This window comes from Tachyglossus aculeatus, chromosome Y4 (assembly GCF_015852505.1).
Source record: "Tachyglossus aculeatus isolate mTacAcu1 chromosome Y4, mTacAcu1.pri, whole genome shotgun sequence".
NCBI classification, from domain to species: domain Eukaryota; kingdom Metazoa; phylum Chordata; class Mammalia; order Monotremata; family Tachyglossidae; genus Tachyglossus; species Tachyglossus aculeatus.
The window spans coordinates 7,355,894-7,371,719 of record NC_052096.1 but is presented as its reverse complement, the minus strand read 5'-3'; the positions used below and the strand labels follow the sequence as shown (position 1 = coordinate 7,371,719).

At 51.5% G+C, this 15,826-nt stretch overlaps 2 protein-coding genes across 2 annotated transcripts in view; both read right to left on the bottom strand.

Moving 5' to 3' along the window:
* Nucleotides 1-12,224, bottom strand: part of PPOX (protoporphyrinogen oxidase) — a 20,348-nt gene extending 8,124 nt beyond the window's left edge. The window contains exons 1-5 of the mRNA XM_038768719.1: nucleotides 12,157-12,224; nucleotides 9,153-9,310; nucleotides 7,433-7,567; nucleotides 5,943-6,058; nucleotides 4,906-5,038 (exon numbers count right to left, since the gene is read on the bottom strand). Coding sequence (XP_038624647.1) covers nucleotides 4,906-5,038; nucleotides 5,943-6,058; nucleotides 7,433-7,567; nucleotides 9,153-9,239 — 471 coding nt within the window. The 5' untranslated portion in view covers nucleotides 9,240-9,310; nucleotides 12,157-12,224. The remainder of the gene's footprint in view (nucleotides 1-4,905; nucleotides 5,039-5,942; nucleotides 6,059-7,432; nucleotides 7,568-9,152; nucleotides 9,311-12,156) is intronic.
* Nucleotides 10,994-15,826, bottom strand: part of USP21 (ubiquitin specific peptidase 21) — a 17,799-nt gene continuing 12,966 nt past the window's right edge. Inside the window, exon 17 of the mRNA XM_038768431.1 lies at nucleotides 10,994-11,112. Within this exon, the coding sequence (XP_038624359.1) occupies nucleotides 10,994-11,112 (119 nt within the window). The remainder of the gene's footprint in view (nucleotides 11,113-15,826) is intronic.

The window sequence follows — 15,826 nt, the reverse complement described above, 5'->3', positions numbered from 1 at the left end:
TAAGAACTCAATAAATACGATTGATTGATTGATTCTCTGAAGTGTCTGTGAGTCAATCAATCAATCGTATTGATTGAGCGCTTACTGGGCGCAGAGCACTGGGCTAAGCGCTTGGGAAGTCCGAGTCGGCAACACATAGAGACGGTCATCATCATCATCAATCGTATTTATTGAGCGCTTACTATGTGCAGAGCACTGGACTAAGCGCTTGGGAAGGACAAATTGGCAACGTATAGAGACAGTCCCTACCCAACGGCGGGCTCACAGGCGAGAAGGGGGAGACAGAGAACAAAACCGAACATACTAACAAAATAAAATAAATAGAATAGATAGGCACTGTTGGGTAGGGACTGTTTCTATACGTTGCCAACTTGGACTTCCCAAGCGCTTAGTACAGTGCTCTGCACACAGTAAGCGCTCAATAAATACGATTGATTGATTCTCTGGACCTCCGTGACCTCATCTGGAAAATGGGGATTGACTGTGAGCCCCCTGTGGGACAACCTGATCACCTTAATAATAACAATAATAATAACAATGGCATTTATTAAGCGCTTACTATGTGCAAAGCACCGTTCTAAGCACTGGGGAGGTTAGAGAAGCAGCGTGGCTCAGTGGACAGAGCCCGGGCTTTGGAGTCAGTGGTCGTGGGTTCAAATCCCGGCTCCGCCAATTGTCAGCTGGGTGACTTTGGGCAAGTCACTTCACTTCTCTGGACCTCAGTGACCTCATCTGGAAAATGGGGATTAAGACTGTGAGCCCCCTGTGGGACATCCTGATCACCTTAATAATAACAATAATAATAATAATAACGGCATTTATTAAGCGCTTACTATGTGCAAAGCACTGTTCCAAGCACTGGGGAGGTTAGAGAAGCAGCGTGGCTCAGTGGGAAGAGCCCGGGCTTTGGAGTCACTGGTCATGGGTTCAAATCCCGGCTCCGCCACATGTCTGCTGCTGTGTGACCTGGGGCAAGTCACTTCACTTCTCGGAGCCTCAGTTCCCTCATCTGTAAAATGGGGATGATGACCGTGAGCCCCACGCGGGACAACCTGATCCCCCCCAGTGCTTAGAACAGTGCTTTGCACACTGTAGGCGCTTAACAAATGCTCTGCACATAGTAAGTGCTCCATAAATACAATTGATGATGATCATTATTATTATTACAAGGTGATCAGGTTGTCCCATGGGGGGGGCTCACAGTCTTACTCCCCATTTTACAGATGAGGGAACTGAGGCACAGAGAAGTTAAATGACTTGCCCAAAGTCACCCAGCTGACTAGTGGCGGGGCCGGGATTCGAACCCACGACCTCTGACTCCAAAGCCCGGGCTCTTCCCACTGAGCCACGAGCGCCTAGAACAGTGCTTTGCACATAGTAAGCGCTTAATAAATGCCATTATCATTATTATTATTACTTGCCAGGCACTGTACTAAGCGTTGGGGGAGATTCAAAGGAAGCAGCCCGCCTTAGTGGATAGCGCCCGGGGCCTGAGGGTCCTGAGCATCCTGGCTCTGCCCCTTGTCTGCTGTGTGTCCTTGAGCAAGTCACTTCACTTCTCTGGGCCTCAGCTGGAAAATGGGGATGAAGACTGTGAGCCCCACACGGGACCGGGCCCGCTTCCAACCTGATTAAGCTTGTAGCCACCCCAGCGCTTAGTACAGTGCCTGGCACGTAGTAAGCGGCTTTAACAAATACCGTCGTTATTATTGGCGCTAATCAGGTTGAACCTGATCTATATCCCACGCGGCGCTCACAGTCTTCATCCCCATTTCACAGATGAGGCGCTTAGAGAAGCAGCGGGGCTCAGTGGAAAGAGCCCGGGCTTTGGAGTCAGAGGTCGTGGGTTCGAATCCCGGCTCCACCACAAGTCTGCTGGGTGCCCTTGGGCAAGTCACTTCACTTCTCTGGGCCTCAGTTCCCTCATCTGGAAAATGGGGATGAAGACTGTGAGCCCCATGTGGGACAACCTGATCACCTTGTAACTTCCCAGCGCTTAGAACAGTGCTTTGCACATAGTAAGCGCTTCATAAATGCCAAAAAATAAAATGATAATGAGGTAACTGAGGTACAGAGGAATTGAGTGACTCGCCCAAGGTCACCCAGCGGATAAGTGGCAGGATTAGAACCCAGGTCCCTTCTGACTCTCAGGCTTGTGCCGCAGCCACAAGGTCACGCTGCTTTAATAATAATAATAATAATAATGATGATGATGGTATTTGTTAAGCGCTTACTATGTGCCAAGCACTGTTCTAAGCGCTGGGGGGGATACAAGGTGATCAGGTTGTCCCATGGGGGGGGCTCACAGTCTTTACAGATGAGGGAACTCAGGCCCAGAGAAGTGAAGTGACTGGCCCAAAGTCACACAGCCGACAAGTGGCGGAGGCGGGATTAGAACCCACAACGCTTGCTAGGCACTGGACTAAGCGCTTATGAAGACTCAGTCTTCACAGATGAAGACTCCCAGTCTTCATCCCCCATTTTACAGATGAGGTCAATGAGGCCCAGAGAATAATAATAACGATGGCATTTATTAAGCGCTTTCTATGCGCAAAGCACTGTTCTAAGCGCTGGGGAGGTTACGAGGTGATCAGGTTGTCCCACGGGGGGCTCACAGTCTTCATCCCCATTTTACAGATGAGGGAACTGAGGCCCAGAGAAGTGAAGGGACTTGCCCAAAGCCACCCAGCTGAGACACCTGTCCACATGTTTTGTTCTCTGTCTCCCCGTTTTAGACCGTGAGCCCGCTGTTGGGTAGGGACCGTCTCTATAAGTTGCCGACTTGTACTTCCCAAGCGCTTAGTACAGTGCTCTGCACACAGTAAGCGCTCAATAAATTCAATTGAATGAATGAATGTGGCAGAGGCAGGATTAGAACCCACAACCTCTGACTCCCACACCCGGGAGAAGCAGCGGGGCTCAGTGGAAAGAGCCCGGGCTTTGGAGTCAGAGGTCACGGGTTTGAATCCCGGCTCTGCCGCTTGTCAGCTGGGTGGCTTTGGGCGAGTCACTTCACTTCTCTGGGCCTCAGTTCCCTTATCTGTCAAATGGGGATGAAGACTGGGAGCCCCCGGTGGGACAACCTGATCACCTCGGAACCTCCCTAGCACTTAGAACAGTGTTTTGCACATAGTAAGCGCTTAATAAATGCCATTATTATTATTATTATTATTATTATTCTCCAAGCTGCTTCTATGCATGAAGACTGGGAGCCCCCCGTGGGACAACCTGATCACCTTGGAACCTCCCTAGCGTTTAGAACAGTGTTTCGTGCATAGTAAGCGCTTAATAAATGCCATTATTATTATTATTATTATTATTATTCTCCAAGCTGCTTCTATGCATGAAGACCGGGAGCCCCCCATGGGACAACCTGATCACCTTGGAACCTCCCTAGCGCTTAGAACAGTGTTTCGCGCATAGTTAGCGCTTAACAAATGCCATTATTATCATTATTATTATTATTATTCTCCAAGCTGCTTCTATGCATGAAGACTGGGAGCCCCCCGTGGGACAACCTGATCACCTTGGAACTTCCCTAGCGCTTAGAACAGTGTTTCGCGCATAGTAAGCGCTTAACAAATGCCATTATAATTATTATTATTATTATTATTCTCCAAGCTGCTTCTATGCATGAAGACCGGGAGCCCCCCGTGGGACAACCTGATCACCTTGGAACCTCCCTAGCGCTTAGAACAGTGTTTTGTGCATAGTAAGCTCTTAATAAATGCCATTATTATTATTATTATTCTCCAAGCTGCTTCTATGCATGAAGACCGGGAGCCCCCCGTGGGACAACCTGATCACCTTGGAACCTCCCTAGCGCTTAGAACAGTGTTTCGCGCATAGTAAGCGCTTAACAAATGCCATTATTATTATTATTATTATTATTCTCCAAGCTGCTTCTATGCATGAAGACCGGGAGCCCCCCGTGGGACAACCTGATCACCTTGGAACCTCCCTAGCGTTTAGAACAGTGTTTTGCGCATAGTAAGCGCTTAATAAATGCCATTATTATTATTATTATTATTATTATTATTCTCCAAGCTGCTTCTATGCATGAAGACCGGGAGCCCCCCGTGGGACAACCTGATCACCTTGTAACCTCCCTAGCGCTTAGAACAGTGTTTCGCGCATAGTAAGCGTTTAACAAATGCCATCATTATTATTATTATTATTATTATTATTATTATTATTATTATTATTCTCCAAGCTGCTTCTATGCATGAAGACCGGGAGCCCCCCGTAGGACAACCTGATCACCTTGGAACCTCCCTAGCGCTTGGGACAGTGTTTTGCACATAGTAAGTGCTTAATAAATGCCATTATTATTATTATTATTCTCCAAGCTGCTTCTATGCATGAAGACCGGGAGCCCCCCGTGGGACAACCTGATCACCTTGGAACCTCCCTAGCGCTTAGAACAGTGTTTTGCGCATAGTAAGTGCTTAACAAATGCCATTATCATTATTATTATTATTATTATTATTCTCCAAGCTGCTTCTATGCATGAAGACCGGGAGCCCCCCGTGGGACAACCTGATCACCTTGGAACCTCCCTAGCGCTTAGAACAGTGTTTCGCGCATAGTAAGCGCTTAACAAATGCCATTATTATTATTATTATTCTCCAAGCTGCTTCTATGCATGAAGACTGGGAGCCCCCCATGGGACAACCTGATCACCTTGTAACCTCCCTAGCGCTTGGGACAGTGTTTTGCGCATAGTAAGCGCTTAACAAATGCCATTATTATTATTATTATTATTATTATTCTCCAAGCTGCTTCTATGTTTTGAGCATAGGTCCTTGGTGGGGGGCCCCGGGATTAATAGGGGGTGTCTCGAGGGGAAAGTGGACGGCGCCAGGAGGTCGAAAGGGGCCGCAGGGAGGGTCAGGGGGGTCTCACCTCGGGCCCGAGGCGGCGTTGGGCGAAGCTGTGGATGGTCTCGTCGGGCTCCGTGCCGCGCGGCTCCGTCAGATCCCGCAGGCCGGCCCACGCCAGCGGCTTGGAGAAAGGGGGCACCGTGCGCACCAGCCCCCTGACCGTCAACCCGTCAGTCGTTCGTCCATTCCGTCTTACTTACTGAGCGCTCACTGTGCGCACAGCGCTGGACCGAGCCCCCCGGCGAGGACGGCGCAAGAGTGAACGGCCCCATTTCCCGCCCACAGCGAGCCGACGCCGCCAATCATCATCATCAATCGTATTTATTGAGCGCTTACTATGTGCAGAGCACTGGACTAAGCGCTTGGGAAGTCCAAATTGGCAACATATAGAGACGGTCCCTACCCACCGGTGGGCTCCCAGTCTAAAAGGGGGAGACGGAGAACCAAACCAAACGTACCAACAAAATAAAAGAAATAGAATAGATAGGGACCAATAAAATAAATAAATAAATAGAGTAAAAAATATGTACAAACATATATACATATGACCGTAAACATATATACATATGACCGTCCGCGCGGTGAGGCAGGGCGGGGGGTTGCGGTGTGGACTGTTAGACTGTGAGCCCACTGTTGGGTAGGGACTGTCTCGATATGTTGCCAATTTGGACTTCCCAAGCACTTAGTACAGTGCTGTGCACACAGTAAGCGCTCAATAAATACGATTGATTGATTTAGACTTTTAGACTGTGAGCCCCTTTTAGACTGTGAGCCCACTCTTTTAGACTGTGAGCCCACTCTTTTAGACTGTGAGCCCACTGTTGGGTAGGGACTGTCTCTATATGTTGTCAATTTGTACTTCCCAAGCGCTTAGTACAGTGCTCTGCACATAGTAAGCGCTCAATAAATACGATTGATTGATTGATTGATTGATTGCTCTGCACAGAGTAAGCGCTCAGTAAATACGATTGATGATGATGATGGAGGGGAAGGGGGACTGGTCGCCCCACAGCCCCCCACCCCCGGGGACCGCCGAGGGAGTCTGCGGGGGGCCGGTACCTGATGCCAGTGGGGAGGGGGTGCAGGCCGCCCCCCACGTACAGGAAGCGGTTCCGTGAGGCCGGGTGGTCCCCGGGGACGGGCAGCACCTCGCCGTCCAGCCCGAGGTCCGAGACCTGGAGGCAGGGTGGGGTGGTCATCCCAGGCCGGGGGGAGACGGGCGGGGGGGACAGTGACTGCTCGCCACCCCCCGGTAAGACATCGCCTCATTCATTCATTCATTCATTCATTCATTCAATCGCCCCAGGAAACATCGCCCCATTCACTCATTCATTCATTCAATCGTATTTATTGAGCGCTTACCGCGTGCAGAGCACTGGCCTAAGCCCCACTCCCCTACCCCTCGCTGCCCCACCGAAAAATAATAATAATCGTGGCATTTGTTAACTTTTACTATGTGCCAGGCACTGTGATCAATCAATCAATCAATCGTATTTCTTGAGCACTTACGGTGTGCAGAGCGCTGGACTTAAGCGCTTGGGCAGTACAAGTCGGCAACACATAGAGACGGTCCCTACCCGACAGCGGGCTCACAGGCTAGAAGGGGGAGACAGAGAACAAAACCAAACATACTAACAAACTAAAATAAATAGAATAGATATGTACAAGGTAAATAAATAAATAAAGTAATAAATATGTACAAACATATATACATATACATCATCCATGATGATGATGGTATTTGGTAAGCGCTTACTATGTGCCAACCACTGTTCTAGGCACCGAGATACAAGGCCATCAGGTTGTCCCACTGTGAGCCCTGGCAATTTGTACTTCCCAAGCGCTTAGCACAGTGCTCTGCACACAGTAAGCGCTCAATAAATACGATTGGTTGATTGATAGCATTTGTTAAAGCGCTTACTATGTGCAAAGCACTATTCCAAGCTCCGGGGGGGATACGTGGTGATCAGGTTGTCCCACGGGGGGCTCACAATCTTGATCCCCATTTTACAGATGAGGGAACTGAGGCCCGGAGAAGTCAAGGGACTTGCCCAAAGTCACCCAGCTGACAGTTGGCGGAGCCGGGACTTGAACCCATGACCTCCGACTCCCAAGCCCGGGCTCTTTCCACTGAGCCACGCTACCGTACTAAGCGCTGGGGTGGACACAAGCAAATTGGGGTGGACACGGTCCCTGGGACTCAGAAGGACCTGGGTTCTAATCCCAGCTCTGCCACTCGTGTGCTGTGTGACCTGGGGCGAGTTGCTTCGCTTCTCTGGGCCTCAGTTACCTCATCTGTAAGGGGAATGTGTCTTTTAAGTTTTAGTACTGTCCTCTCTCAAGTGCTTAGTGCAGTGCTTAGTCCAGTGCTCTGCACACAGTAAGCGCTCAATAAATGGGATGGACCGACTGACTGTGAGCCCCATATGAGCCATGGGCAGTGTCCAACCTACTTCTGTTGTACGTGCCCCTGGCACAAAGCAAGCGCTTAGCAAATGCCAATATGATGATGATGATCATTGTTGTGATTAATGATAACGATTCCATACCATGAGCAAGGTCCTGGCCCCCGCAGCGCCGGCCGGCCGGACGCCCCGCGGCCCGAGCTCGAAGACGGCGCCGTCTTCCCCGCGGACGGTGCGGATCCAGCCCCCGAGCCGGTCACTGCCCTCCACCAGCACCACCTGCGGAAGGGCAGAAGGGCAGAAAGGGGGATGGGGGGCAGGAGGAGGGCGGATGGGACTACAACTCCCAGCGGGCACCGAGGATGGAGGGAGGGACTCCCTCTACCATGCTGGGTGTGTGTGTGGGGGGTGTGTGTGTGTGTGTGTGTGTGTGTGGGTGTGTGTGTGTGTGTGTGTGTGTGTGTGTGTGTGTGTGTGTGTGTGTGTGTGTGTGTGTGTGTGTGTGTCTGGACTACAACTCCCAGCATGCACCAAACTGGGAGGGACTCCCTCTCCCATGCTGGGGGGGGGGGACTACAACTCCCAGCATGCACCACGGTGGGACTCCCTCTCCCATGCTCAGGGGGAGGAAGATGGGGGCAGGAGGAGGGGGTGGGAATGGGACTACAACTCCCAGCATGCACCGAGGTGGGAGGACTACAACTCCCAGCATGCACCACGGTGGGACTCCCTCTCCCATGCTCAGGGGGAGGGAAGATGGGGGCAGGAGGAGGGGGTGGGAATGGGACTACAACTCCCAGCATGCACCGAGGTGGGAGGGACTCCCTCTCCCATGCTGGGGGGATGGGGGGGAGGACTACGACTCCCAGGATGCACCACGGTGGGATGCCCTCTCCCATGCTTGGGGGGGAGGAGGATGGGGGCAGGAGGAGGGGGTGGGAATGGGACTACAACTCCCAGCATGCACCGAGGTGGGAGGGACTCCCTCTTCCATGCTGGGGGTGGGGGAGGACTACAACTCCCAGCATGCACCACGGTGGGACTCCCTCTCCCAAGCTGGGGCAGGGGAGATGGGGGCAGGAGGAGGGGGGTGGGAATGGGACTACAACTCCCAGCATGCACCGAGGTGGGGGAGTGGACTGCAACTCCCAGCATGCACCACGGCGGGCGGGACTCTCTTCCATCCTGGTGTGGAGGGGGATGGGGCAGGAGGAGAGGGGACGGACTACAACTCCCAGCATGCCCCGAGGGGGGAGGAACTCTCTCTTCCAACGTGGGGTGGGGGGGCGCGCTGGCACAGAGGGGAATGGGGCTTAGTACAGTGCTCTGCACACAGTAAGCGCTCAATAAATACAGTTGAATCAATGAATGGGGCAGCGTGGTTCAGCAGAGAAGCATGGTGGCTCAGTGGCAAGAGCCCGGGCTTTGGAGTCAGAGGTCATGGGTTCGAATCCCGGCTCAGCCCCTTGTCAGGTGGGTGACTTTGGGCGAGTTACTTCGCTTCTCTGGGCCTCAGTTCCCTCATCTGCAAAATGGGGATGAAGACTGGGAGCCCCACGTGATCACCTTGTATCCTCCCCAGCGCTCAGAGCAGCGCTCTGCACATAGCAAGCGCTTAACGAACGCCACCATTATTAGGAAGAGAGGGGATGGACTACAACTCCTAGCATGCACTGACGTGGAAAGGACGCCCTCTTCCGTGTTGAGGGGGAGGTGGGACGGGACTACATCTCCCAGCATGCACCGAGGCGGGCGGGGCTCCCCTTGGAGGAGGGCGGGGCCGCGCTTCCCAGCATGCCCCGGGGCCGGGGCATTCTGGGACTTGTAGTCTGAGCCCCCCCCGGGGTCTTGGGGGGCTGCTCACCTTGGGGGCCCGGGGACCCCGGACCAGGTGGTAGCAGGCGGACAAGCCGCTGATGCCCCCGCCGAGCACCGCCACCGTGCGGGTCATGGCACAGCCTGGGCACCGACAGAGTTGGGGGCACAGGAAGCGCTCAGTACACTCCACGGATGGATGGATTTCTTCATCATCATAATAATAAAAAAAAAAAAAACGAGGGTATTTGTTAGAGAAGCAGCGTGGCTTAGCGCAAACAGCCCGGGCTAGGGAGTCTGAGGTGATGGGTTCTAATTCCTCACCTCCTTCCCCTCCCCACAGCACCTGTATAGATGATGATGATGATGATGATGGCATTTGTTAAGCGCTTACTATGTGCAAAGCACCGTTCTAAGCGCTGGGGAGGCCACAAGGTGATGTGGTTGTCCCACGTGGGCTCACGGTCTTACTCCCCATTTTACAGATGAGGGAACTGAGGCGCAGAGAAGTGAAGTGACTTGCCCAAAGTCAATACATACGATTGAATGAATGAAATGAATGAACAGTAGGCGCTTAATAAATGCCATTATTATTATTATTCCCCCGGCCAGGGACGAAACCAACTTGTCCTTCCCAAGCGCTCAGTCCAGTGCTCTGCACGCAGTAAGCGCTCAACAAATACTATTGAATGAATGAATATTAGGCGCTTAATAAATGCCATCATTGTTATTATTCATTCATTCATTCATTCGTATTTATTGAGCGCTTACTGTGTGCAGAGCACTGGACTAAGCGCTCGAGAAGTACAAGTGTGAGCCTACTTCTAGCCTGTGAGCCCACTTATTCCCCCGGCCAGGGAAGAAACCAACTTGTCCTTCCCAAGCGCTTAATCCGGTGCTCTGCACGCAGTAAGCGCTCAATACATACGATTGAATGAATGAAACGAATGAACAGTAGGCGCTTAATAAATGCCATCATTGTTATTATTATTATTATTATTCTCCCGGCCAGCGCTTAGTGCAGTGCTCTGCACACAGTAAACACTCAATACATACATTTGAATGAATGAAATGAATGAATAGTAGGCGCTTAATAAATGCCATCATTGTTATTATTATTATTATTATTATTATTATTCCCCCGGCCAGGGAAGAAACCAACTTGTCCTTCCCAATCGCTTAGTGCAGTGCTCTGCACGCAGTAAGCGCTCAATACATACGATTGAATGAATGAAACCGAAGGACAAGGCAGGGGGAAGGAGGAAGAGTGTCCCCCCCAACAATCCCCAACCATTTGGGGGAACTCACCCGCCGAGCGAGGGCTGGGGAGGGAGGAGGGAAGGAGGGAGGGAAGGAGGGAAGGAGGAAAGGAAGGAAGGAGGGAAGGAGGGAGGGAAGGAAGGAGGGAAGGAAGGAAGGAGGGAGGGAAGGAAGGAGGGAAGGAGGGAGGGAGGAAAGAAGGGAAAGGAAGGAAAGAAGGAAGGAAGGGGAAGGAAGGGGAAGGAAGGGAAAGGAAGGGAAAGGAAGGAACGGAGGGAGGGGGGAAGGAAGGGAGGGAGGAAGGAGGGAGGGAGGGAAGGGAGGGAAGGAAGGGAAAGGAAGGAAAGAAGGAAGGAAGGGGAAGGAAGGGGAAGGAAGGGGAAGGAAGGAAGGGAGGGAGGAAGGAAGGGAGGGGGAAAGGAAGGGAGGAGGGAGGGGGGAAGGGGGAAGGGAGGGAGGGAGGGAGGGAGGGGGGAAGGGAGGGAGGGAGGGAGGAAGGAAGGAAGGAAGGAAAAGGAAGGAAGGAAGGGAAAGGAAGGAAGGAAGGGAAAGGAAGGAAGGAAGGAAGGGAAAGGAAGGAAGGAAGGGAAAGGAAGGAAGGGGAGCTCACTTCTCCTCCCTGCCTCCTTTTTATGGCGGCCTCCAACTCGGACTCCCGCAGGACCCAGGCCGGCCAGCGGGGGGCGCTGCGCCCTCCGCCCTGTGCCCTCCGCCCTGTGATGTCCCCTCCGGCTCGCCGTCCGCGCTGCCTTCTTCAGATCACCAAGAGACCGGCTTAGCTCCGCCCCCCACCCCTTCCCTGATTGGTAGAGCCGCGCCCGCTCCCAGCGACGGTGGCCGACGAGGGCCAAGCTTCGCGGGGAGGGGGGCGGAGGTCTGTTCATTCATTCATTCGTTCGTTCCGTATTTATTGAGCGCTTACTGCGTGCAGAGCGCTGGACTAAGCGCTTGGGAGAGTCCAATACAATAATAATAATAATAATAATAATAATGATGATGATGGCATTTGTTAAGCGTTTACTATGTGCAAAGCACTGTTTTAAGCTCCGGGGGGGATACAAGGTGATCACGTTGTCCCACGTGGGACTCACAGTCTTCATCCCCATTTTAATAATAATAATAATAATAATGGCATTTGTGAAGCGCTTACTATGTGCAAAGCACTGTTCTAAGCGCTGGGGAGATACAAGGCGATCAGGTTGTCCCACGTGGGGCTCCCAATCTTAATCCCCGTTTTCCAGATGAGGGAACTGAGGTCCAGAGAAGTGAATCGCCCAAAGTCACCCAGCTGACAATTGGCAGAGCCGGGCTTTGAACCCCTGACCTCTGACTCCAAATAATAATAAGAATAATAACGACGGTATTTGTTAAGCCCTTACTACGTGCAAATTACTGTTCTAAGTGCTGGGGAGATACAAGGCGATCAGGTGGTCCCACGTGGGGCTCCCAATCTTAATCCCCGTTTTACAGATGAGGGAACTGAGGCACAGAGAAGTGACTCGACTTAGACTGTGAGCCCGCTGTTGGGTAGGGACCGTCTCTAGATGTTGCCAACTTGTACTTCCCAAGCGCTTTGTCCAGTGCTCTGCACACAGTAAGCGCTCAATAAATATGATTGATTGATTGACTCACCCAAAGTCACCCAGCTGACAGTTGGTGGAGCCGGGATTAGAACCCCTGACCTCTGACACCAAAGCCCGGGCTCTTTCCACTGAGCCACGCTGCTTGCTCCCCGGCCTCCCCACCTCCAGCCCTTCTCCACCGCCCCGCAACCTCACGGCGTCCACCATCACCCTTGCCGCGGTCTCCGCTCCGGGAACCACCGCTCCCCTTCTTCTCAGTCCTCGGCCGCTCCTGGTTGTCTCCCTTATCACACACTCAAGGCCTCAAAGCCCTGGGCTGGCAGGTTCCCCACCCCAACTAGCTCCCTCCCACTGCCTGTGCTCTCAACACACACACACACACACACACACACACACACACGCACACACACACACACGCACGCACACACCCTCGCAATGGACACCCCACAAGGACTACTCCCACCCTCCCCCTGCCCCAACCTCCCACTTCTCCAAGCCCCCATCCCTGCTTTTCCCCCCTCTAGATGGTCAGCACGCGGTGGGCTGGGAACTTACCTACCCCCTCCGCTAGATTTCTCTTTCTGCTCTGCACAAAGTAAGCGTTCAATAAATACCACCGACGGATTGACTGAAAAGCTCCCAGAAGCCCTTCTCCCTTTTTTTTTAATGGTATTGAGCGCTTGCACAAAGTAAGCGTTCAATAAATACCACTGACGGATTGACTGAAAAGCTCCCGAAAGCCCTTCTCCCCCCCTTTTTTTTATGGTGTTGAGCGCTTACTCTGTGCCAGGCCCTGTTCTAAGGGCTGGGGTAGATCTACCCCCTCCACTAGATTTCTCTTTCTGCTCTGCACAAAGTGTTCAATAAATACCACTGCCGGATTGACTGAAAAGCTCCCGAAAGCCCTTCTCCCCCCCTTTTTTTTATGGTGTTGAGCGCTTACTATGTGCCAGGCCCTGTTCAAAGGGCTGGGGTAGATCTACCCCCTCCGCTAGATTTCTCTTTCTGCTCTGCACAAAGTAAGCGTTCAATAAATACCACTGACGGATTGACTGAAAAGCTCCCGGAAGCCCTTCTCCCTTTTTTTTTTAATGGTATTGAGCGCTTGCACAAAGTAAGCGTTCAATAAATACCACTGCCGGATTGGCTGAAAAGCTCCCGAAAGCCCTTCTACCCCCTTTCTTTTTATGGTGTTGAGCGCTTACTATGTACCAGGCCCTGTTCTAAGGGCTGAGGTAGATCTACCCCCTCCGCTAGATTTCTCTTTTTGTTCTGCACAAAGTAACTGTTCAATAAATACCACAGACGGATTGACTGAAAAGCTCCCGGAAGCCCTTCTCCCTTTTTTTTTAATGGTATTGAGCGCTTGCACAAAGCGTTCAATAAATACCACTGATGGATTGACTGAAAAGCTCCCGGAAGCCCTCCTCCCTTTTTTTTTTTTACGGTATTGAGCACTTACTATGTGCCAGGCCCTGTTCTAAGGGCTGGGGTAGATCCACCACCTCCGCTAGATTTCTCTTTCTGGTCTGCACAAAGTAAGCGTTCAATAAATACCACCACCGCCGGATTGACTGAAAAGCTCCTGGAAGCCCTCCTCCCTTTTTTTTTTTATGGTATTGAGCGCTTACTATGTGCCAGGCCCTGTTCAAAGGGCTGGGGTAGATAAAAGCTAATCAGGTCGGACACAGTCCCTGTCCCACGTGGGGCTCACAGTCTTAATCTCCATTTTACAGATGAGATAACTGAGGCCCAGAGGACTGAAGTGACTTGCTGACAAGTGGCAGAGCTGGAATGGGAACCCAGGTCCTTTTGACTCCAAGGTCTGTGCTCTATCCATTAGGCCACGCTGCTTCCTCCTCCAGGAAGCCTCCCAGGACTCCCTCCCTCCCCGAGTCATTAATAATAATAATAATGATAGCATTTATTAAGCGCTTACAATGTGCAAAGCACTGTTCTTAGCGCTAGGGAGGTTACAAAGCGATCAGGTTGTCCCACGGGGGGGCTCACGGTCTTCATCCCCATTTTCCAGATGAGGTCACTGAGGTCCAGAGAAGTGACTCGCCCAAAGTCACCCAGCTGACAAGCGGTGGAGCCGGGATTTGAACCCATGACCTCCGACTCCAAAGCCCGGGCTCTTTCCACTGAGCCCCGCTGCTTCTCTGTGTGTTGCTAACTTGGACTTCCCAAGCGCTTAGTACAGTGCTCTGCACACAGGAAGCGCTCAATAAATACGATTGATTGCTTCTCCATTCTATCCACTCCGCCTATCATGGCCCTTACAGGCATCTCTAGAAGCCTTAGACCTCAATTTTCTGCCCTTTATCCTCTAGATATGACTAGATTGTAAGCTCCAGGAAAACACAGAAGTAGTGTGGCTTAGCGGATAGAGCCCGGGCCTGCGAGTCAGAAAGGCCTGGGTTCTAATCCTGCCAAGCTAGCTCTCTTCCTCCCTTCAAGGCCCTGCTGAGAGCTCACCTCCTCCAGGAGGCCTTCCCAGACTGAGCCCCTTCCTTCCTCTCCCCCTCGTCCCCCTCTCCATCCCCCCATCTTACCTCCTTCCCTTCCCCACAGCACCTGTATATATGTATATATGTTAATACAGATTTATTACTCTATTTATTTATTTTACTCTATTTAATTTTGTTAGTATGTTTGGTTTTGATCTCTGTCTCCCTCTTTTAGACTGTGAGCCCGCTGTTGGGTAGGGACTGTCTCTATATGTTGCCAATTTGTACTTCTCAAGCGCTTAGTACAGTGCTCTGCACGTGGTAAGCGCTCAATAAATACGATTGATGATGATGATGACTGGGCCTCTGTGACCGCATCTGTGAAATGGGGTTTGAGACTGTGAGCCCCATGTGGGACGGGGGCTTTGTCCAGCCTGATTTACTTGTATACACTCTTGTGCTTAGTACAATGCCTGGAACATAGTAAGAGCTTAACAAATACCACAATAATAATAATTATTAATAATAAATATCATAATTATTTCATAGGAGGCCTTCCCAGACTGAGCCCCTTCCTTCCTCTCCCCCTCATCCCCCTCTCCATCCCCCCATCTTACCTCCTTCCCTTCCCCACAGCACCTGTATATATGTATATATGTTTGTACAGATTTATTACTCTATTTTACCTGTACATATCTATTCTATTCATTTTATTTTGTTAGTATGTTTGGTTTTGTCCTCTGTCTCCCCCTTTTAGACTGTGAGCCCACTGTTGGGTAGGGACTGTCTCTATACGTTGCCAACTTGTACTTCCCAAGCGCTTAGCACAGTGCTCTGCACACAGTAAGCGCTCAATAAATACGATTGATTGACTGATAATTCCTTAGGAGAAGCAGCATGGCGTGGTGGACGGAGCCCGGGGCTGGGATTCAGGAGGTCACGGGTTCTAATCCCGGCTCGTCCACTTGTCAGCTGTGTGACTTTGGGCAAGCCACTTAACTTCTCTGTGCCTCAGTTCCCTCATCTGTAAAATGGGGATTAAGACTGTGAGCCCCACATGGGACAACCTGGTCACCTCGTACCCTCCCCAGCGCTTAGAACAGGGCTTCACACATAGTAAGCGCTTAACAAATACCACCATTATTATTATTATTATTCTCTGGGCCTCAGTTCCCTCATCTGGAAAATGGGGATTGAGACTGTGAGCCCTCTGTGGGACAGGGACTGCGTCCAACCCGATTTGCTTGTATCCACTCCAGCCAGCGCTCAGTTGCTTGTATCTACTCCGGGGCTTAGTACAGTGCCTGGCACATAGTAAGCGCTTACCAAATACCGTAATAATAATAGATCCTTCTCTGTACGCTCTCAGTGCCCACTGGGGAATGTCAGAGCCACAGTCCTGGCGACCGAGATGGCTACTGGCGACCCTG